This window comes from Haliotis asinina, chromosome 13 (genome assembly GCF_037392515.1).
Source record: "Haliotis asinina isolate JCU_RB_2024 chromosome 13, JCU_Hal_asi_v2, whole genome shotgun sequence".
Classification (NCBI taxonomy): domain Eukaryota; kingdom Metazoa; phylum Mollusca; class Gastropoda; order Lepetellida; family Haliotidae; genus Haliotis; species Haliotis asinina.
The window spans coordinates 45,533,147-45,556,927 of NC_090292.1; the positions used below are offsets into that span (position 1 = coordinate 45,533,147).

At 39.8% G+C, this 23,781-nt stretch overlaps 1 protein-coding gene and 1 pseudogene across 1 annotated transcript; one reads left to right on the top strand and one right to left on the bottom strand.

Annotated features, from left to right (window-relative positions):
- Positions 1-2,305: 2,305 nt before the first annotated feature.
- LOC137259583 (putative ankyrin repeat protein RF_0381) lies at positions 2,306-3,412 on the bottom strand. The gene has a single exon (XM_067797205.1). The coding sequence runs from the start codon at positions 3,410-3,412 to the stop codon at positions 2,306-2,308; it is 1,107 nt and encodes a 368-aa protein (XP_067653306.1).
- A 2,902-nt stretch (positions 3,413-6,314) lies between these two features.
- On the top strand, positions 6,315-21,333 carry LOC137259584 (uncharacterized; annotated as a pseudogene).
- Positions 21,334-23,781: the final 2,448 nt, after the last annotated feature.

Genomic DNA, 23,781 nt, shown 5'->3' on the forward strand with positions numbered 1-23,781 from the left:
TGATAGTAAATGAAGCGCTCAGAAATTCCCTTTAAATAATTTTGTCTTTACACACTGAGATAGGCTTGTCTTTTCAGGAGACATTTCATGATGCACAAGGATAAATGTTCACACACAGAGCTATCTTTCATTACTTTTACAAATTTGTCAACATTGCAAAGGCTACTTGTGCTAATGCTTGGCAAAAACTTATTTCTCAAATTATTATACAAGTGACATGAAGTTATAAAGTGAACTTCGTCCTCAACGACCATAACATTCAGATTATCATAACAATATTTACAAACTCTCTCTTCTCTCGAAATTCCTCCCCATCGCCCTGTCTCAACTGCTCGTTTGTGATTACCACATCTAAATCTGCTAAGAGCAATTCGTAAACTTCTACTTTTAATATCATACAAATACCTTTCAGGCTCTAACAGCGATTTTATGAGGGAGTAATTTGTGAGTTTACTGGAAAGAGGTGTTCATATATTTAGTGTTGTCTGATTGAATGATTATACATATCAATTCCGTAACTGATATATTCTCCTCCTTTTATTGACGATGGATCTGATACACGTGATCATTACACAGGATAAGATAATTACAGAGATCACTTACAAACATTTCTACACAATGCTTATGTAAATTGCATTGAAAAATCACATTTCAATCAACATGAAACAGCTTGAACAAAATGCAGTTACCTTTGTATGGTTTATGTACACTACATATGTATATTATGAGTAGAGGCAAGAGTTATCACTTCATATTCGATTATGTATTATTGTCAACTGTTAGAATCAATAGTCGCAAATGAGTTAGGTCTAAATTAGTAACTTGGTTTATTTCAAATCTATACGAACATCTATACGATTTAATACAGTATTGCTATTCATGTCTACGATTCATTATGCGAACTATTACAACGAATGAATGATTTAATTTAGAAGAAGGTTTTGTAACCTTGTCACCGTTAATTCAATCAAGGCGCAAACATAGTATCGTAGTATTCACTCCCAATGACGAGTAACAAACACTTACCTCCTGTAACAACATGTAATACTCGGATTTCTCGCAGACATGTGTTCATTTGCCTGTATATGCCCCCACCATTGCAAGCAATTGTTTTCTAAACACATTGATAATTCTTCTGATGAACACAGAAAGTAATCTCTCTGGTAAGAAAAGCTAATCTTTGATCATTACTACTAAATTGTTTGAAATAATTGGTACAGTACGAATTTAAAATGGAAAAAGCATATGTGAGTCTCTCGCTGAATGAGAGCTGCTTTCTGCTGACGACCATACGCGGCTCTCGCTGTCAGAAGCTAATTAATTTGCCCCACATACGCATCTCTCGGCCTAAATGAGTTAAGATATTGTGTGTCAAGAACAAGACTACCCGAAAATGCTTATAACATGTTTGTTCACTTGGAGAACATTGGAAACGTGACGTGGACATTTTATGTAAGAAATCCTCTGTCAGTTTGTTCTTAACTCGTTTTCGAGAAAGAGGTCCAAGCATGTTTACTCAAGAATGACATTCAGCAATAGATAATGGTTCACGGTATGAGTTCTATAAAATATACAAATAGGTAGTACAGCCGGAGAGATATCTGTCGTTTTTAACATCAAAGAAATGAATTTATAGGTTAGGTGTGATCAACATAATGGTACAAGAAGGAAGACGTTTTCATATTGAACAATAGAAGAGAATGTGCCTTCTGTGTAAAACGAAATCCATGTTTTACGTGTGTGCCCTTCTCATACACATCAGCATACGAGATACGTTGCTGAATATTATCTATGTAAGTCATTAGCTCTTAAACTACTTCTTTCATCAACTGATATAAACTTTTGTATATCCATCGCATTTAACTGCTTCTGCATAAGTTACTGCCTCTACCATGATTTGCTGTTTAAATCACTAATTACTACATATTGTACCATATGTATAATGTTTCATATCTGTAACTCCGTTGTATATGGGCCGGAGGCTTTTTGTACAATAAGCGTCTTTTGACACAAACATACTCTTATACACATAATGCTACATAATGCAAACATTTACAAAGAATGCACATGTCACACTTAAAGTCCTGCTAACCCAACAAGGTCCAAAGGGTGTCGTAGTTACCGACGTTTGAATTTACTTGTTTGCTCTCTCTCCTTCCCGCCAGTCACGGTATATAATTCCTAGCGACGTGACATGTTGCACCAACTCAAAAACGTTATCTTTGAAGGCGTTTTTACCATCGAGGTCAAGTAAAACCCTTCATCCCTCTTTGTTGCAAAAACTCCAAAAGTCATCAATGAGGGGTTACGTCAACAACGTTTTACCATCGTTATCTTTGATTGAGCGTCTAGCTCCATTATTTACGAGTAGTTCCACCACATTCTCATATCCCTTATCTGCTGCTACCATTACCGGTGTCATTTGCTTGTTTCCCCTGCTGTTTATGTCCAGCAGGTTCAGCGAGAGGAGGTATTTAACTACATCAAAATTTCCCTGACTACATGCGAGGTGAAGGATGTTGTTTCCCGTTCCACTAATGAGTGACAGATCAGCTCCATGTTTTACGAGTAATTCTACCACTTTTCCACGTCCTTTGAAGGCTGCCACCATCACTGGTGTCCTCTGATTCCACCCTCTACTGTTAATGTCCACACACTTCAGTGAGAGGAGATATTTAACTATATCAGGATATCCCTGCTCACAGGCAATGTAAAGGATGTTACTTCCAAATCTTGTAGTCAGTGACATATCAGCTCCATGTTTTACGAGTAATTCCACCACGTCTTTATGTCCCTCGTAGGCTGCTACCATCACTGGTGTCCTCTGATTCCACCCTCTGCTGTTTATGTCCACCGAATTCAACGAGAGCAGATAATTAACAACATCAATTTGTCCCCCATCACAGGCAGTGTGAAGGATGTTTCCATCTCGTGTACGACGTGAGAGATCGGCTCCACGTTTAACAAGTAATTCCACCACTTCTTTATGTCCCTGGTAGGCTGCCACCATGATTGGCGTCATCTTCTCCCATCCCCTTATGTTTATGTTGATGAAGCTCAGTGAGAGGAGATATTTCACTACATCCAATTGTCCCCCGTAACAGGCAAGGTGCAGGACGTTGCCACCTGTTTTAACATTGAGTGATACGTCAGCGCCTTTGTCCACGAGCAATTCCACCACATCTTTGTGTCCCTTCTCTGCCGCCAGCATGAGAGGTGTTTTCCAGCATGGCATTCTAATATTGATACCCATGTTGTTCTGTGAAAGGACATACTTCACTAACTCTACGTTTCCTCCAAGACAGGCTGCTTGAAGGATATTCATGCCAAATCTATCTACAAGTGACACGTCAGCTCCTTTACTTACAAGTAACTCAAACACTTCTCTGTGCCCACCAATCGCTGCCCACATCATCGGTGTTCTACGAAGCCACTCTTTACAATTCACGTCCACGTGTTTCTGTGACAACAAGAATCTAACCCTTGACAGGTTCCCATTCTTTGAGGCGATATGAAGGGCACACAATGGTGGAGCTGTAACAGAAAATTAAACTCTATACATTTGTAAACGATAGTTTGGAATGAGTGAGTGAGTTAGTACTTAACATCACGTCGGCAATATCGTGGTGAGAACATTTAACCTGTTATAAACAATAAAGGACAATAAAACTAGAGTGCAAAGTTAAACTAATATCACTATTTAGACAATACAACAGGCTAGATCACCAACAACTGAATATAACAAAATTATATTCCAACGAATCAAACCCTGCATATAACTGTGTATTTAATCCTTTGTATGAGGATTTGTACAGCAGGAAGTCTTCTCTTGTTCCATCTCTTGGTATCAGAGTGAAACCTTTCCTTTCTGCTGCTGGCATTCAGCTAGAAGATATAGCTCCTTTCCGTTTATTTTCTTCTCCTCCTTGGCAATTGGTTAGGCCACAAGTTGACCTTACACTGACAACATTTCAAATATCAGACACTAATGAGTTACACTATAAACAAGAATACCATCAATTAAAAACACAATCTCTTCCAGATTACCGGCTGACAGCTCTATTTTCACAGCAGAAGCAAACACTATATTAATGTCTCTTAAATACATTGAAAAACACTCCAAACATAAACACAATATAACCTATTCAGACTCCCTTTCTTGCCTTCAGGCGATTAAAAACATTTCTTGCAAACATCCACTTTTAATAGAAATAATTGAATTGTATAATGATCTTGCTACTGGCCAATACGACATCGTCTTTTGTTGGTTACCCAGCCATGTAGGGATTTCTGTGAACACAATGACCGATCGATCAACAAATCTGTGACACCACTTCTTATTCCTTATTCTGAGTCTACAAGGTTTGTAATCGTAGTATTCGTGTTATTTTAGTTTTGACTAGCATTTCATACACCCTCCAGCGGCTGAAGGAATGATGTAAATCCAAATAGGGTCCATGCAGGTAGCCAAGGTACCGTAAGTCTCCATGGTCCCTAAGGGGCGGTGGGGTAGCCTAATGGTTAAGGCGTTCGCTCGTCACGCCGAAGTCCCCACATGGGTACAATGTGTGAAGCCCATTTTCTGGTGTCCCCCGCCGTGATATTGCTGGAACATTGCTAAAAAGCGGCGTAAAACTAAACTCACTCACTCACTCACTCCATGGTCCCTAGTATGGTGATCTACTTCCAGTCGTTGGAGATCTGTAGTCTGTTTTCATATTGTTTTGTCCAGATAGTGCTATTATGTTCCACACTAGTTTTAAATTGAAACTGTGATATTCTAGTTGTTTTACTGTCCTTTGGCGACAGGTTTATTTATGAAATACATATCTTCCGTTTCAGTATTAAATGTTCTCGCCACGATAGGGCTGAAATATTGCCGATGTGACGTTAAATATTAACTCACTCACTTACTCCTTACTCTGACTACAAAGCTAGTATTAGATCTTACATCTGTGACCTTATGCAAAAGAAGTGGGACACCCAAGTAGGTATAAATAAATTACATGAAATAAAAAACCTATATTGGTTACACCTACTTGGGCTGTCAGTCCAGATTTGAAGAGGTTATTTTCAGACGATGTCGCATTGGCCATACCAGATATACTCATGCATACCTGTTAAAACGTGAAGATCCTCCGTTGTGTATCCCTTGTGATGAGAGAGTCACGGTCAAGCATATCCTGCTTGACTGTTTTGAATTTTCCATCACAAGGGATAAATATTTCAATGTCAAAACTGTTAAGGATCTTTTTACCAGTGTCAGATCAAATTTACTTATTGGTTGTTTAAAAGAAATTGATTTCATGAATGAATTTTGATTAATAAATGTTGAAGATAGATATATTTTAATGATTGGTAGTGTAAATTAGCAACTGGTATTGTTAGTGGCTGTATCCTCAAAGGGGGTTAAACTATCGTAAAATTACGTAAGTCCCAAAACTTTCACAGCTTAATTTTTGCTTACCCGATTTTAAACGTAGTGTATTTCTTCTTTTAAAATTTGGCTAACCATTCGTACAATCGCCAGCGGCTGAAGGAATGGTAAATACAACTAGGGTCCATGCAGGTAGCAAAGGTACTGTAAGACCCCACAGTCCCTGGTATGGTGATCTATCTTCAGTTGTCGGCGGTCTATAGCCTGTTTTTATATTGTATCGTCGTCTGTAGTTGAATTGTTTTAGATTTCATTACTAATTATAAATATTTGCCTGTGATTAGTCTCATTGCTTTACTGTCCTTCGTTGACAGATTTTTTACCATTCTCTATTATGTATGACATTAATTGTTCTCGTCAATATATGGCTGAAATATTGCCGATGTGACGTTAAATGTTAACTCACTCACTCACTTTGCTACCTACACGGACCCTAGTTGGATATATACCATCCCTTCAGCTGCTTGCGAGTGTAAGAAATGTTAGCCAAAACTGAAACGAGAATATTGCCTTTAATGAGCTAGTTTACACTGATTTGAAGGAAATGTCGTGGAAGACCTAGGCCATGATCGAGGTTTCCCCGGATGACCAGAAGTCGGGACCAGAACAGAAAACACCCCACACCCTACAACTTCCGCCCCCGAATCTATCGACTTCCTGTACACAACGTTGGGCATACCAGACTCTATGCCTGTCATCCGCTAAACTGAGGGTAAAACTGGATTCATAGCTGAAGACGTCTTGATTCCAGTCTCTCAGGGTCCATAGGAGGTGACATTGGACCCACAACAGACGTTGACGTTGATGAAACGGCGTCAGTATTGGCCCACGATATGGACGATGAGAATTGAGATTGGCACCCCGCAACCGACTTCGAATGGTCTGCGAGGACAGTCGACCTCTAAACTTCCCAGCCCTGGTTCGGGTAGCTGGCAGCCTGCAGAAATCTGTCACGTAGGTGACGTAGAACGATTTGACTGTCTTCTGCTTGTGACGTCAAACGCAGACGACCCGATCTTGGACGATCAGGAGTGGTTGCAGTTTGTTGTAGAACACCTCGCAAGTCATACACAGTGCGACGGCTGCATCCCACTGTTCATGTGACGTCAATAACTGATCTTTCCGCTGGCAACATGCTAAGGGCATTACTCGTTTGAGTGGCATTTTAAAAGTTGAGGTGTACAAATAGGACAATTTGTTATGGACGTTTCGATACAGATTCTTGTACCGTTGTCAAGCAGTTGTCAGTCATTCCTGCTTAACAACGGTACAAGAATCTCTATCGAAACGTCGCAATCATGCAATAAAGAAATTGTTATCCATAACAGCTTGTCCTATTTGTATACTGTGGTTTAAAAGTGTTGTTTCTCTCGATTCTTGAGGCCAATGGAAATACGTGCAAATGAAGAAACCCCCGATGCGAAGATCACGTGATCGACTGCACGTGCAAAACCGAATGGAAAACCTATCGAAAGATAGTGATCCCATTTCGGATACATAGATGTATCATCAGAGAATAAATATTCATTTGTTTTTAAAAATTACATTTTGTGAAGTTTCTTTTTTGATTCAGTATAATTACCAATCTGAACAACCAATCATTAAAATACATCTGTCCACAGAAAATATTACTCAAAATTCAACAATTACATAGATTTCCTTTGAAAAAAGTATATTTAAATAAGCACTAACAGTGTTACAGAGATCCTTAACTGTTTTTACAGTAAAACACTCATCCCTTATTATGGAGAGTTCAACACCGTCAAGCAGGATATGCTTGGCCGTGACTCTCCCATCATAAGGGATACAAAACGGAGGATCCGCAACATTTAACAGGTATGCATGAGTATATCGTGTATGTCCAATACGACATCGTCTTAAAATAACCTCTTCAAATCTGGTATGGCTGCAGTATTGCCGATGTGACGTTGAATATTAACTCACTCACTCACTCACTCACTCACTCTTCAAATCTGGACTGACAACCCAAGCAGGTGTAACCAATGTACGCAGGTGTAAGTTCTAAACAACACAGGACGATGTCGTACTCTCCACTAACAAGATCATTATGTAATTCAATAATTTCTATTAAAAGTGGATGTTTACAAGAAAGATGTCAAAAAGACGTCAAATCGCCAGAAGACAAGAAGGAGAGTCTGAATAGATTATGTATTGTTTATGGTTAGTATGTCTTTGAATATATTTAAGAGACGTAAATGTATGTAAAAAGTATTGATCTAGAAGATATTGTTCTGTATCCAATGACCGTAGCACAAGCTACTGAGCCACCGTCCATGGACCTGTCGGAAATTATTTGTAATTATAGATTTGTTATATTTGCTTTTCAATTGATGATGTTCCTTTTTATATTGCTTCTGATTTGCTTCTGATTTGTAGAAGCAGTTAATGTTAGGTCAACTTGTGGCTTAACCAGGTGCCAAGGAGGGGAAGAAAGAAGTCGTGAAGGAGCTATATTTTCCAGCTCATTGCCGACAGCAGTAATAAATGGCTTAATTTTGAGCCCAAGAAGCGGAACAAGGGAAGGTTGTTTAGTGTAGAAATCTTCAAAAAGAATGGAATGCAGGATTAGACTGGTTAGAATATAGTTTTGGGATATATTGTAAAACTAATTTAATACGGCCATGTGTGTGTGTGTGTGTGTGTGTGTGTGTGTGTGCGTGTATATGTATGTATGTATGTATGTATGTATGTATGTATGTATGTATAATTTATACTGAAATTAATAAGATTCGAAATTCTGACGAAGAGTGTCAATATACATTATTTCCCCCTTTGAATGTACCAGATGATCCTGGGAACAGTAAAACCATTAACAAGCAAACTGTAGTTTTCCATACTTCAGCCCCAAGTTTGAGTTTTCTTCACAGTCGGCGTTTGACTCCCGAATCTGAATATTCAACCGGCAGATACGCAGGCAGGTAGGTACTTAAAAACTGTGAAAAATATTACAGGAGCTCAGTCAGAAACAAACCGAATGCCCTTTTGTCCAACGTGTATCTTCAGAGAGATTGTAGCAGTTACAGTTTGATGCCATTACACATAAATTATGACGTCACAGTAGGGACAAAGTTTTAGAGTGAGAAGTTCACAGTTTAATTTGGCTTCAATGTATCTATGAAGTAATGAAGAAATGTTGTGAATTTAATATCATTTCCTTTGGCACAGACATCTAGATGCTCACTCAGTGGGATACATCGGATTTCAGATCACTTTGTTTGTTATTTATGGACACGAACTCGGGTTCTCAACTTTTCGGATTGAGTAATATACTACCTTTCCATGTTATGGCATATGTACTCTCACCTACAATGCCATGTAGCAATTAATTAAACGTGATTTAGTTTACAAAAGGATTTCCTCTGTTTGTGAGTCCTGTGGTGTTTAGTGGTGATCTATCTTCAGTTGTTGGCAATCTATAGCATGATTTTATATTCTATTGTCCGAATAGTGATATTATTTTTAACTTTCCATGCTAGTTTAATTGTGATATTCTAGTTGTTTTACTGTCCTTCGTTGACGGGTCTATATACTATACATATATTTCATTTCAGAATTAAATGTTCTCGTCACGATATGGCTGAGATATTGCCGATGTGACGTTAAACATTAACTCACTCACTCACTGTGGTGTTTATGTCTTGAAACATCACAACAAAACGCACCATCTGTAAAATACCCGCATTTTACAACATGGTTTTCAATAATGTAGTGTCACAGAAGACACAACTCACATATAATGCACGTGCAAGCTGGGTACGAAATAGTCTCTTTACTGAGATGAGGTATAAAAGGTTGATTGCTGTCTGTGGATTAATATTATTCATTGTATTTGGAATATTGTTGACGAAATCAACATGCCACGTCTAAGTGAAGCCAACCGTCATATCGCCATTGGTCTCCTTGTCCCTGGCCAGTCTCGACACATGGATGTTCACCATAGCACGATTTCACAGCTCTGGGAGAAACATCGCTCTCAGAATTCCGTAGCAGATGCCCCTCGTTTTGGGCAACCTCAAGCGACCACTGCGGACAGGATCGCTACATTCCGGAGACACCATGTGCGCCATCAAACTGCATCGGCGACAAGTGCCGCTTGAAAACTACCCGGATTGAGGAGGCTTTTGCACAAACGGTCAGAAACAGATTGAGAGAGGCTTGTTTACGTGCCAGAAGACCTCATTTTGGCCCTATGGTTCGACAAAAACATTCAGGCGTTCTATCGAATTGGCTTAGAATCTGGTCAAGATTCTGCAACTCGCACAGACACTTCACAGGCAGAGTGGGCTGCGATTGGCGGGATTCTATGACATACTCGTCCGATGCCGTGCAATTCTGGATGCCCACGGTGGTCACAGTAGGTATTGACTTCAGCGCCACCACACGTCTCCATGTAACACTCAAACTGACTTTCCTCGACTTGGTGGAAAAGACGGATAGGTGTGTAATTTCGCTAAATTTCATTGACTCATAAAGCATACAAGATGTTTCAAAATAGACATAAGAATACAGATGAAATACCTATATGCGTTTCTTTTTGGGAGAGTATATTATATTTTTGTACAAACCGTCTGAGTTCTGTTATACATAGGAATTTCCGTGTATCGTGAAAGTTGCCGTGCTCTGCAACAATATGTTGACTTGTTCCACAGTAATTTCTGTTACATCTGGATACAGTAGTATTTAATACATTCAGCGTCAGTTACTCTAAAGTAAATTTTGCTTTGGTTAAGATTCTTATAAGATTCTGATTTTGTCTTTTTTCACTTATCGTTGTTCTTTTTCCTGTTTATTTCTAGGTTTCCAAAGAAGTGTTGAAATCTAGATATGTACATTACACAATGCCATTTTAGAAAGTGGTCAAATGTAACATATGTCATATTTGGGATTTAGCGGCTAACTTTGTGTGCTGCTGATTAGGTGCCTGACTCGAATCCCAGGTGGGATTCAGCAAAAACTAAGCTTGAATTTGTGCTTTAATGAGAAAGTGTAATCCCAAATATGACATATGTGAAAACTAAAAAGTTACATTGCATATTTTAGAAAAATATATGTTGACTGTGACGAGACTTCTCTATCCAAGACAAAACTCATGTATGTTTTATTGACGCCTATGTGTCTGGCTGCTATGCAGTATGCAGTGCACAACATCACTCAAGTGATCCCATGTAATTTTAAATTAACACCTATACGCCATAAACAAAATATACTGCTTTCTGTCTCTGTCGCATCATGGGACAGGCATCCTAACATGACATGTTATGATGTCGTTGGAAAACGAACTGCATCCAGTTTAATCGGATGACTGGATCAAGCCGAAAACGGTGCAAACTCAGATTGTTCGTTTCAAGTCCTGTTTTTGGACCTGGACGAACTAAAGTTTCCACCCACGGAGCAGTTCACCAGCTCAGTATTTGTTGACTGGTTTGAACGCAAATGCAGAGAGCATACATTTACAAACCCTAACATAAGAACGGTATAAGAATCCAAATTGAAAAGTCGAATTGTAAACAATAAATGAATTTGTTAAAGAATCATACTATCTCATAACACCATAATTCTAAAATGCCAATCCAACAGATCGTCTCTACACACACATTCACACACACACACACACACACACACACACATAATGAGCCGTCAGTGTATCGGCAAAGGAACCAGGCAATGAAACGACTTCGATGCACTAGAGTACACACCCGTCCACTCTGACTGGACTCGGTCTCATGGATGTTTTGTTTCCAGGGAAGTAAACCCAAGTACAAGAAATTGCACATTTGATTCGCGATTCGCTCCATTCATTACTCGACAGAGCAAATTCCTGCAGAAGTAAATCTCATTTCAGTGATCACTGACCTCTTTCACCGATCTCACACCATCGTGTGGAATACCCCAACTGTAAGATTGACCAGACAAACCCCTATGCATCTTCGGGTCCAGTTTGAATTCATTACAAATCCTTTCGTAAGCCTTCGTGTTAGATTCCTCAGACGATGAACGTTTCACAAAACGTTTCTATTGTGAAAGAGATACTCCTCCTTGATACCTTGTCATGGAAGCTAGAGGTGAACGTGCTTTAGCTTCATATTCACCATTTCCTTTAGGAAAAGGACTTAAAGGGAAGGCTGGTGAGTTACAAAATGTTAAAAAAAATGCATTCTGGAGCTCTTCTGGTAGAATGTGCTCGAAAAAAACAAGCTGTAAATTTGATAACATCAACAAAGTTACCAGATATCCCGTAACCTGCTCGACACACGAAACACTTCAGCAAAGGTATCATAAGAGACCGTGATCGCAGTCTTGCTGATGAATCGATTGAGGATATTGTGTCAGAACTCTGAAGTCAAGGTGTGATGACTGAAGCCACACGATTTACATACCGCAAAGATGGACGTGTGTATCCATCCAATACATATCTCCTGACTTTTGATACAACATCTCTACTCAGTTCTATCAACGTTGGCTGCTTTTCCATGCCTGTACACCTCGACAACCCACGACCTACTCGTTTTTTTAAGTGTCAGAAATTCGGACATGGTCAGAATTCATGTAAAGGTAGAATCACTTGTTTCCGATGTGGTGAAATTGATCATGACGGAAATATGTGCGATCGTCCTTAAAAATGCTCTATTTGTAAACCATATGTCCTCCTCCACTGACTGTAGTGAATTCAAATATCAGTCCCTTGTACTAAAAAATTAAATGTGAGCAGAAAATGAGTTACTTGGATGCAATAAAACAGGCAAAATCAGTTACTTCTGCCAACATAGCAGGGCAATCGTATGCGTCAGTCAGTAAAACCGTAAGACCTGTCAGCACGACATCTGTACAGTGTCAAATGGATCTTACATGGACAAATGGTGAAACACCAAAGTCAGCTTCTAAATCAGAAAACACAGTTCCGGTTCAAAAATCACGTTCAGTATCTACCTCAACACCTGAAACCTCTGCGAAAGTCGAAAAACATAAAAATGAAAACTTCTTAAAAGACAACTCAAACTGATCGAGTGTCCAAGGCACTCAAAAACCTAGTGCAACAATACAAGTCATCATCACAGCCACCTGCAAGGTCTCAATCTTTGTCAAATGTCCAACAAATTCCTAAAGGAAAAACTAAACCTATGCCTGATACTTCAAAAAAGCAAAGTGGCAGAGCCCCAAAAGGGTCTGAAAACAGAATTAAACTGTATAACAAATACGGATCACTTGAGGACATGGACGTGTCCGAAAACGTCCAATCAAGGGCGCACAGCTTGTCGCCCTCAAAAGAAGTGCGGGGTAGATCCCCAGTCGACCCGCCCAAACGATAATCCATTCCAAAAATATTGTACAGTGGAACTGTAGAGGCCTAAGGACCAATTTCAGCGAGTTACAGCTACTTGTCCAGGATTTTGCACCATCGGCTTTCTGTCTCCAGGAAACCTATCTGAAGCAGACAGACACTTTTGATTTACGTCAGTTCATTGCATATAACTGTTTTTCACCTCAAGGTGATAGGGCCACTGGAGGATCTTAAATTCTTGTAAAGCAGGATGTTATCCATAGTCCTGTAACACTCACAACTAGTCTCCAAGCTGTTGCAGTGAGACTAACTCTTCACGTTACCTTTACACTATGCTCTTTATATATTTCACCGTCTTCAGCACTCCAGCACTCTGATCTTCAAGCTCTCCATGACCAGCTTCCTAAACCTTGTATTATAATGGGTGATCTCAATGGCCATAACCCGATTCGGGGTGGTAAAAACACAAACTCTAAAGGTAAAATACTGGAAGATTTTATAGCCAATAATGATTTGTGTATGTACAATGACGATTCAAGCACTTATCTGCACCCTGCAACTGGCACCTACTCTTCACTGGATCTGTCTCTTGCAGGCAGACCCTTCTCTACTAAATGAATTTGAGAGGTCAGTCCACAATGACCTCTGTGGAAGTGACCACTTTCCAACCATCTTATCAGCAACTAATCCATCTGATTCTCCATCTTATACAAGATGGAATTTTTCCAAGGCAGACTGGTCGTTATATAAAACCTTATGCACATCTAAACTACGGCTGCAGTGTTTCAGTGATGTAACTGATCCTATTTGGCTTTTTCTGACACTTTAAATGAAATAGCTGATGAGTGTATACCAAGGTCTTCTAATGCTCCACATGTACGGAAACCATGGTTCAATTCCGATTGTAGGCAAGCCAGAAAAGCGAGGGAAAGGCGGAAAAGTATTTCCGTCATCATCCAACTGTCCACAACTTGAATAAGTTTAAAATCCTCAATGCGAAAGCCCGTCGTACCTTCAAACAAAACAAACGACAATCTTGGAGGAGCTACGTTTCCAGGATTAATTCAAAGAATTAAAGGTAAAGTTTCAAAATCTTCAGTACACCATCTCGAAGATGGTTATAATTTAATCACTGACAAGTCTCATATTGCAAATAAACTTGGCGAAACACTTGCCAAAAATTCTTCATCAGCAAATTATATCACAGAGTTTCAGAAATATCAGAAACAACAGGAAAAGAAAAAAGCTTAATGGTGAAGATTATAATGAAGTTTTCTCATTACATGAGTTATATGCAGCTCTTGACCAAGCTCATGACACTGCAGCAGGTGATGACAATATTCATTATCAGCTACTGAAACATTTGCCTGAACCATGTCTGGTCACACTTTTAGATATATTTGACAAAATATGGACGTCTGGAAAATTTCCTCCTTCGTGGCGTAATGCCATTGTAGTTCCAATACCAAAACCTGGCAGGGATCATACATATCCGTCGAATTACAGACCGATATCTCTCACTAGCTGTGTCTGTAAAACCATGGAACGTATGGTGAATAATAGATTAGTTTGGTATCTTGAAATCAATAATCTTATCACAAATATTCAGTGTGGTTTCAGGAAAAATCGCAGTACCATTGATCATTCGGTACGCTTAGAATCCTTCGTTAAAAAACGCAATAGTAAATAAACAACATGCTGTATCAATTTTCTTTGATCTTGAGAAAGCTTATGATACGACCTGCAAGCATGGTATTTTGAAGGATTTACATGACCTTGGATTGAGAGACTGTTTGCCTCTTTTTATATCAGAGTTTTTAAAAGACAGGCAGTTTCAAGTCCGCGTAGGTTCTACCCTGTCTGATCATTACAATCAGGATCAGGGTGTCACTCAAGGTAGTATTTTGTCTGTCACTTTGTTTAGTATTCAGATCAACAGTTTATCCAAGGTTTTAAATGATTCAATTGATGGATCATTATTTGTGGATGATTTTAATATTTCTTGTCGTGGTAAAAATATGCACACTATTGAAAGACAACTGCAGTTATGTTTAACCAAAATAAATAAATGGTGTCTTGAAAATGGCTTCAAATTTTCTAAATCCAAAACTATTTGCATACATTTTTGTAGGAAATATAAGCCGCATAAGGACCCTGAACTATCTTTAAATGGCTCTCCCATCAAGGTTGTAAAGGAGGCCAAGTTCCTGGGTTTAATTTTCGATTCTCATTTAACATTCTTACCTCACATTAAATCCCTTAAAGCTAAATGTCGGAAGGCATTAGATTTGTTACAGGTTGTTTCAAATTCCAAGTGGGGAGGGGATCAAGTTACCCTCCTTCACTTATACAGGTCATTGGTGCGATCTAAACTTGACTATGGCTCCATTGTATATGGTGGAGCTTGTCAAAGCAACCTTAAACTGTTAGATTCTGTCCATCATCAAGGTCTAAGACTTTGTCTTGGATCTTTTAGAACCTCAACCTGTTGCCAGTCTCTATGTTGAGGCTAATGAACCATCTCTTGCACAACGCAACGTATAAAATTGTCTTTACAATACATTACTAAATTATATTCTAATAGATCTAACCCTGCCTATAACTGTGTGTTCAGTCCGCTTTATGAAAATTTGTACGACAAGAGGTCTTCTCTTGTTCCACCTCTAGGACACAAAATTAAATCCTTTCTTTCCTCGGCCGGCATTGAGCTGGAAAACATAGCTCCCTCCCGTCTTCTTGCTTCTCCTCCTTGGCAACTGGTTAGACCACAAGTTGACCTAACATTAACTTCATTTAAAAATCAGAAATTAATGAATTGCAATATAAACAAGAATATAATCAATTAAAAACTAAATATAGCAATTATAAATCCTTATTTACAGATGGTTCCAAGGACGGTGGTGCAGTAGCTTGTGCCACTGTCATTGTATCGAGAACAATATCATCTAGAATTTCAGATAACAGCTCTCTTTTTACTGCAAAAGCAAACGCCATATTAACTGCTCTTAAATATATTCAAAGACATCCTAAACATCAACAGTATATAATCTATTCAGACTCTCGTGCCTTCAGGCTATTAAAAACCTAGCATGTAAACATCCACTTTTAATAGAAATTATTGAACTTTATAACTATCTTGCGACTGGCCAATACGACATCGTCTTCTGTTGGTTACCCAGCCATGTTCCCCATTGGATGTCTCTATATTCCCTATACTGATTATAAAGCTACCATTAGATCCTACATCCGTGATCTGATGCAGAAGAAGTGGGACATCCAAGTAGGTATCAATAAATTACATGCATTAAAACCATTTGTTGGTTACACCTACTTGGGTTGTCAATCCAGATTTGAAGAGGTCATTATACGACGGTGTCGTATTGGCCACACTAGGTACACGCATGAATATCTTTTGAAAGGTGAGGATCCTCCGTTCTGCATCCCTTGTGATGAAATCATCACGGTCAAGCATGTCTTGCTTGACTGTGTTGAATATTCCATCACAAGGGACAATTATTTTAAATCAAGAACTATGAAGGACCTTTTTAGTAACGTACGTTCTCATTTAATTATTGCATTTTTAAAAGAATTGAATTTGTTGACTGACATGTAGATAAATAAGTATTTTATGATTGGAAGTTGAATTAGCAACTGAGATTGTTAGTGGTTGTATCCTCGAAGGGGGTTGTAGTACCGTAAAGTTATTGTCCTCCTGAGAGGGTACGGAAGTCCCAAAACGGTTTAAGTCAGATTTAATCTTCCACTTTTGTATTCGTAGAATATGTGTCATTTTAATTTGTGGCTAATCTTGCATACAGTCGCCGACAGCTGAGGGGATGGTGTAAATCCAGCCAGGGACCATGCAGGTAGCAGAGGTACAGTAAGTCCCCATGGTCCCTGGTATGGTGATCTGCCCTCTGTTGTTTGCGATCTATGGCCTGTTTTTATATTGTACTGTCCACATAGTGATACTATCATTGTTTAAGTTTCTACGCTAATTCTAATACTAACTGTGATAGTCTAGTGGTTTTACTGTCCTCCGTAGACAGGGTGTTCATAATATGCATATATATTCTATATTCTTTTTTGTCATGTATGTTCTCGCTCGTCACGATATGGCTGCAATATTGCCGATGTGACGTTAAATATTAACTCACTCACTCACTTAAGTAGTATACTGTCTCCTATACTTCATAGAAACTTGCTGTTATTTTTTACAGGCATCACTTGCTTGGTATGCCCCAAATTATCTCGGTATTTTTGCGATTATGCTCAGGAACTTCTTTGTTTATTTGTCCACAATTTTGCCGATTTGTATGGGCGTGATATGCTAGTAAATAATGTCCACGCCCTGGTGAACTTGTCTGATGATGTGAAAAACATTGGACCATTAGATACCTTTTCGGCATTTGCATTTGAAAGTTATTTAGGGGAGATTACAAAATGCTCCGTACACCAAATCAGCCACTTCAGCAAGTGATTAGAACATTTTCTGAAAAGCAGTCTGCTGGTCATCCGCAGAGAAGAAAAACTACCAGGACAGAAACGAAACTCTAAGATGTAAACACACATTCTACTTCGTAGAATGGATGCCGTTGCACAGTATAAGGAAATTCAAACACCCGACATTTTTATCTCAAGGACAATGACAATTTATAAATGATGAGGTTTGCATTATCCTCAACTTGATGGCACCCGTGAACGGCCACCTACTCGTGGTGGGAGCTGGGTCACGCCAAGAGCCGTTCAAAGCCCCGTGTGAACCCGGGTCAACTAGGTCCATAGCACCCCATTGCTGGTTGCAAGGAGCAACCGAATTGGGCAACCTGTTTGCCGTGGGTTGCGTCCCGTGTCGGCGGAGGACGGTAGTCTGGTGGTTGAGGGCAGCAGGAGACTGAACCGTGTTCCTGTTGCCCAACACACCACTTCGGCCCTTACTTCACCTAGACGGGTGGTAGAATCGGCCCGATTCTATCAATCGGCTGGTCACGCCAAGCCCTGTGTGTATGGACTATACTTATTTGTCATCACACAATTTGGATTTGTTCATGTTAACCATTGGGTCTTGTTGAAATTGTTCATAACAGATGTTTAAACTTTCGAACAATGATGTTTTGCACTTTGCCTAGAGTCCTAAGCCAGAAGGCGGTGGCTCATGGACCAATCTGGTGGATTTGTTATTTGTAACTCTTCTGCAGGAGTATATCATCCGAGTATCCTTGGTGCTGCAAGCTGGAGACCCGCTTGCTCTAGCATTGTCCCTGTGATACTCCATGGTGGGTGGGGAGCTCGGATGATGAATTGAAAAAACAATAACCATGGCGTATGAAACCCCCTACAAAAAAACAAAACGTCTCCTTGAAGAAGATCATACTGATACTGACCTTAGACTGTCCAATCCTACTGAATACTGGCCACGTTTTCTAGTTGTTGAGACTGAAGATAGAACACCCTTGAAATTAAACCCTTTTGCTGTGTCGAAGGGTATCCAAGGCATTGCCGGGGACGTAAAAAATATCATCAGAGTACGTTCTGGTGCACTCTTGATTGAGTGTACCAAAAAGCAACAGTCAACAAACCTGTTGAACACTAAGACATTTGTCGGCATTCCCGTCACCATCACGGCACACAAAACGCTCAACACGAGTAAGGGAATTGTACGGGACCGCGATAGATTACTCGCTGACATGTCAGAATTAGATATTGCCTCTGAAATGAAAGATCAGGGTGTTCTTTATGTGAAACGATTCTCAACTCGTAAAAATAATGAAACTGTCACAACCAACACTTATCTGTTTTCCTTTTCCCTACCTTCTGCTCCAAGATCACTCAATGCCGGCTTTTGCAATCTAAATGTTGACATTCCGAATCCTCTCAGATGCTTCAAATGCCAAAAATTCGGATATGGTGTAAATTCTTGTACATTATCCGTTGTGTGTGCTCGCTGTGGTGAAAAGACACACATAACAGAGGACTGTGACAGTTCTGTTACAAAATGCGCCAACTGCTCAGGGAATCATCCGTCTTATTCTAAAGAGTGTCCTGTTTGGAAACAGCAAATGGCATTAAATAAATTAAAACTTACACAAAACATCAGCTTTGCTGAAGCAAAGAGACAAGTATTAAGCTTAGAACAAACAGAAAGCTATGCTTCCATTGCCAGAAGAGCGCCAGAAACAGCATCTAGAGTACCTACAGTATCCACTAGCTGTCAGACAAACTTGACTTGGGTCAAAACGGATTCCCCAAACCTTTTCTCACCCGCTACATCTACTCAAACACGAGAATCGCTTACGGGTACGTCCCAAATACAATTAGAAACATCCCCTGATCTAGAACCATCTTCTCTGTCATCGACAAAGTCTCAGTAAAATTAAAGGTAAACAGCAAGATTCTTCAAAGAAACTGAGTGGGAGAGCCCCGAAAGGGTCACAAAATAAAATTAAGTTATTCAATAAATACGGATCGCTTGAGGATATGGACGTGTGTGAAAACGTCCATTCTAGGGCTCACAGCTTGTCGCCCACCAAAAAGGTGCGGGGTAGATCCCCAATAAACCCCCCAAAAAGATAGGTTATCAGAATAATCTTTTACAGTGGAATTGTAGAGGTCTAAGGACTAATTTTAATGAGTTGCAGCTCTTAGTCCAGGATTTAATACCATCAGCTTTCTGTCTGCAGGAGACCTATTTAAAACAGACAAATACTTTTGACCTGCGTCATTACAAGGCATATCATTGTTTTTCACCTCCCGGTGACAGGGCCACGGGAGGGTCTTCCATCCTAGTCAAACAGAATATTATCCATAGCCCTGTTTCACTTACTACTGATCTTCAGGCCGTCGCAGTGCGAATAACTTTGCATGTTGCGTTTACATTATGTTCTCTCTATATTTCTCCGTAATCAACGTTTCACAAAACCGATCTTCAAGTGCTGTATCATCAAGTCCCGAAGCCCTGTATCATAATGGGAGATCTGAATGGACACAACCCACTCTGGGGTAGTGTAACTACAGACGCTAAAGGTAAATTACTAGAAGAGTTTTGTTCTGATAATGATTTATGTATTTATAATGATGGTTCCAACACATATTTACACCCTGCTACAGGGACTTATTCTTCTCTCGACCTGTCAATCACAAATTCAGAATTACTAAATGAATTTGAATGGTCAGTGCACGATGACCTGTGTGGAAGTGACCATTTTCCTACTATTCTAAAGCCTGTAACTCCATCAGATGTACCTCCATCATCAAGGCGGAATTTTAAAAAGGCTAACTGAGCTTTGTTTGAAACACTGTGTGCTGAAAAACTTAAACCCGAACGTTTTATTGACACTCCCGATGCTATTAAATGTTTTTCGGATGAACTAAATTCCATAGCTGATGAGTGTATACCAAATTCTTCTGCGGTTCCACACATTCGAAAACCATGGTTTAACGATGAGTGCAAACAAGCTAGGAAGGACAGGAAAAAGCAGAACATTATTTACGTCGCCATCCTATGGTGTATAATTTAAATAAGTTTAAAATTTTAAATGCTAAAGCACGGCGTACTTTTAAGCAGAACAAACGCCAATCTTGGCAAAATTATGTGTCCAAAATAAATTCGAGGACACCCATGTCCAAGGTATGGAACATGGTCCAGAAAATCAAAGGTAAAGGTACTAAATCTGCTGTCCATCATCTTTAACATGGAGATCAATTACTTACTGATAAATCAGACATTGCAAATAAACTGGGTGAAACCCTTGCTAAACACTCTTCCTCTTCTAATTATGTACCTAAATTCCAGCAGTATCAAAAACAACAAGAAAAGAAAACTATTAATTTCAATTCTGATAATGGGGAAGATTATAATGAACCTTTTTCTGTTCATGAACTCCATACTGCTCTTGATCAAGCTCATGACACTGCTACTGGAGCTGATAACATCCATTATCAATTCCTGAAGCACTTACCAGAATCCTGTTTAGAGACGCTCTTATATATAGTTGATGATATTTGGACTTCCGGTAAATTTCCTTCTTCATGACGTGATGCTATAGTAGTACCCATACCTAAACCTGGACGTGATCATACTGATCCATCAAATTATCGTCCGATTTCATTAACTAGCTGTGTTTGCAAGACCATGGAACGAATGATAAATAATCGACTTGTTTGGTACTTGGAAACAAATAATCTCATAACAGATATACAATGTGGTTTCCGTAAAAACAGAAGTACTGTCGAGCACCTAGTGCGTTTAGAATCATTTGTGAAAAACGCGCTGATTAATAAACAACATGCTGTGTCTATCTTTTTTGATCCTGAGAAGGCATATGACACAACCTGGAAATATGGGATTTTGAGAGATTTACATAATTTCGGTTTCCGAGGTCGCTTGCCTGAATTCATAGCCAACTGTTTAAACAACAGACAATTTCAAGTCCGCGTGGTTTCTACCCTGTCTGATCATTACAGTCAGGATCAGGGTGTTCCACAAGGCAGTATTTTGTCAGTCACACTTTTTAGTATAAAGATAAATAGTTTATCAAAAGTTTTAAACGATTCAATTGATGGATCGTTATTTGTGGATGATTTTAATATTTCTTGTCGTGGGAAAAATATGCATACTATTGAACGGCAACTGCAGCTGTGTTTGAACAAAATAGATAAATGGTGTCTTGAAAACGGCTTTAAATTTTCTAAATCGAAAACTAATTGCATACATTTTAGTCCTAAATACAAACCGCATGAAGACCCTGAACTATCTCTAGATGGCACTCCCATTAAAGTTGTCAAGGAGGCCAAGTTTCTGGGCCTAGTTTTCGACTCCCATTTAACTTTTTTGCCGCATATTAAATCCCTCAAAGCCAAATGCCTGAAAGCACTCGATCTGTTGAAAGTTGTTTCCAACTCAAAGTGTGGCACCCGTGGCGAGCCACCTCCTCGTGGTGGGTGCTGGGTAACGCCAAGAGCTCGCCGACACCCCCGTAGTGGACCCGGGGGGGATATTTGGTCCACCAACCCGTTTGCCGTGGGTTGCGGCCCGTGTCGGTGGAGGAAGGGATCCTGGTGGTTGAGGGCAATAGGTCCCTGCAACCGTGTTCCTGTTGCCTAATACACCACTTTGGCCCTGACTTCACCTAGACGGGAGGTTGAATGGGCCCGGTTCAACCAATCGGCTGGTCATGCCAAGCCCTGAGCATTGTCATTGTTTTTGCTCAAATTTGACTTTTTCAAATGTTTGTAAATGGGCCTTTGTCATATAGCTTGTAGACCAGTAATATCTATTGATATATTGATGCCACATTAACCAAACTGTTATTACCTAGAGTCTAATGCCCAGAAGGCGATGGCTCATGGGTCAATCTGGTGGATTTATTGATCTGGAATTGATACTTCTGCTGGAGTATATCATCCCAGTATCCTTGGTGCTGTCAGTAGGAAACCAACTGGCATATAGCATTGTCTTTATGATACTCCGTGGTGGGTGGGGAGCTGGGATGATGAAGTTCTATGACTTTACCATGATACCCCCAAAACAACTCAAACGTACTTTAGAGGATAGTTCATCTTCTGATGATGACACAGTCTCCAAAGGCAAATCTGACCATTGGTCTCGTTATTTAGTGATTTCTTCTTCAGATGATGGTCCGTTGAAACTGAATCCGTTTGCCCTGTCAAAAGCGATTTATGGCATTGCTGGTGACGTTGTGTCAATGAAAAAGATGCGATCTGGTCTTATATTACTTGAATGCAAATCAGCGTTTCAGTCATCTACACTCTTAGCTGTTAAGCATCTCGTGTCCGTACCTGTTACTGTGTCTCCACACAAAACTCTCAACAGTTCTAAAGGCATTGTCAGAGACCGAGAACGTTGTCTGCTAGACATGTCTGAAGATGAGATAGCGTTTGAACTAAAAGACCAGGGTGTAACAGGTGTAAAACGTTTTACAAGTCGGCAAAATGGTCAGATTGTAAACTTAAACACGTATCTGCTCAACTTTTCTGTTCCTGTTCCACCGTCATCCATCAAAGCAGGGTACTGCAATATCAATGTTGATAAGTACATACCGAACCCGCTTCGGTGTTACTCATGTCAAAAGTTTGGTCATGGTGCTAAATCTTGTACCAACAGCAACAAATGTCATCGCTGTGGAGAACTTGCTCATGACACGTTAGATTGTCCAAACAACCCTAAATGCGTTAATTGCTCTGGCGATCATGCTGCCTCATCAAAATCTTGCCCTGTCTGGCAACAACAACATCAGATAGTGAAACTTAAACATGAAAGAAACATTACTTTCGCAGAGGCTAAACGTTTGGTTGCACATGACAACACTCCAGTTGCAACTGTGTCATACTCTGCAGCTGTTACCCGTCAACGTACTAAGACTGTTAAATCAGTTGAATGCCAGACTGAAATCACTTGGGTGAATACTGAGACTTATTCTACGTGTGAAATGCAAACTGTTGCTTCCACGCAAACAGCATCACAATCCTGTCCACAATCTCGTTCACCATCACCTGTTATCGTGGATGCTAGCAAGACAGTGAACTATTCAAAAAAGTCAGATCGGGTTCCAAAGAGTCAACGGAATCCGGTACAAATATTTAATAAATATCAACTTCTGGAAGATATGGATGTCACTCCTCACCACCGTGTGCGCCAAAAAAGTCATTCGCCACGGTCCAGGAACAGATCGCCCGTGTTACCACCTAATGTAACATGAATAATACACTTATCCAGTGGAACTGCAGAGGCCTTAGGACCAACTTAAATGAAATACAATTATTAGTACAAGATTTTCAACCATCAGTTTTCTGTCTCCAGGAAACATATCTTAAGCAGACTGATAAATTTGACTTACGTCAGTACAGCTCTCACCATTCCTTTTCTCCTCCGGGTGACAAAGCCACTGGAGGCTCCTCTATCTTGGTGAGGCAGGGTATAATACACAGCCCTGTTGATCTCACTACTAACCTTCAAGCTGTTGCAGTTCGGATTTCGTTACACATTGCGTTTACTTTATGCTCTTTGTATATCCCTCCATCTTCA

What these genes read in the sequence shown, in the direction of transcription:
- LOC137259583 (XM_067797205.1), bottom strand. Translation starts at nt 3,412, where the DNA reads ATGTGGGCAGCGATTGGTGGGCACAGAGAAGTGTTTGAGTTACTTGTA.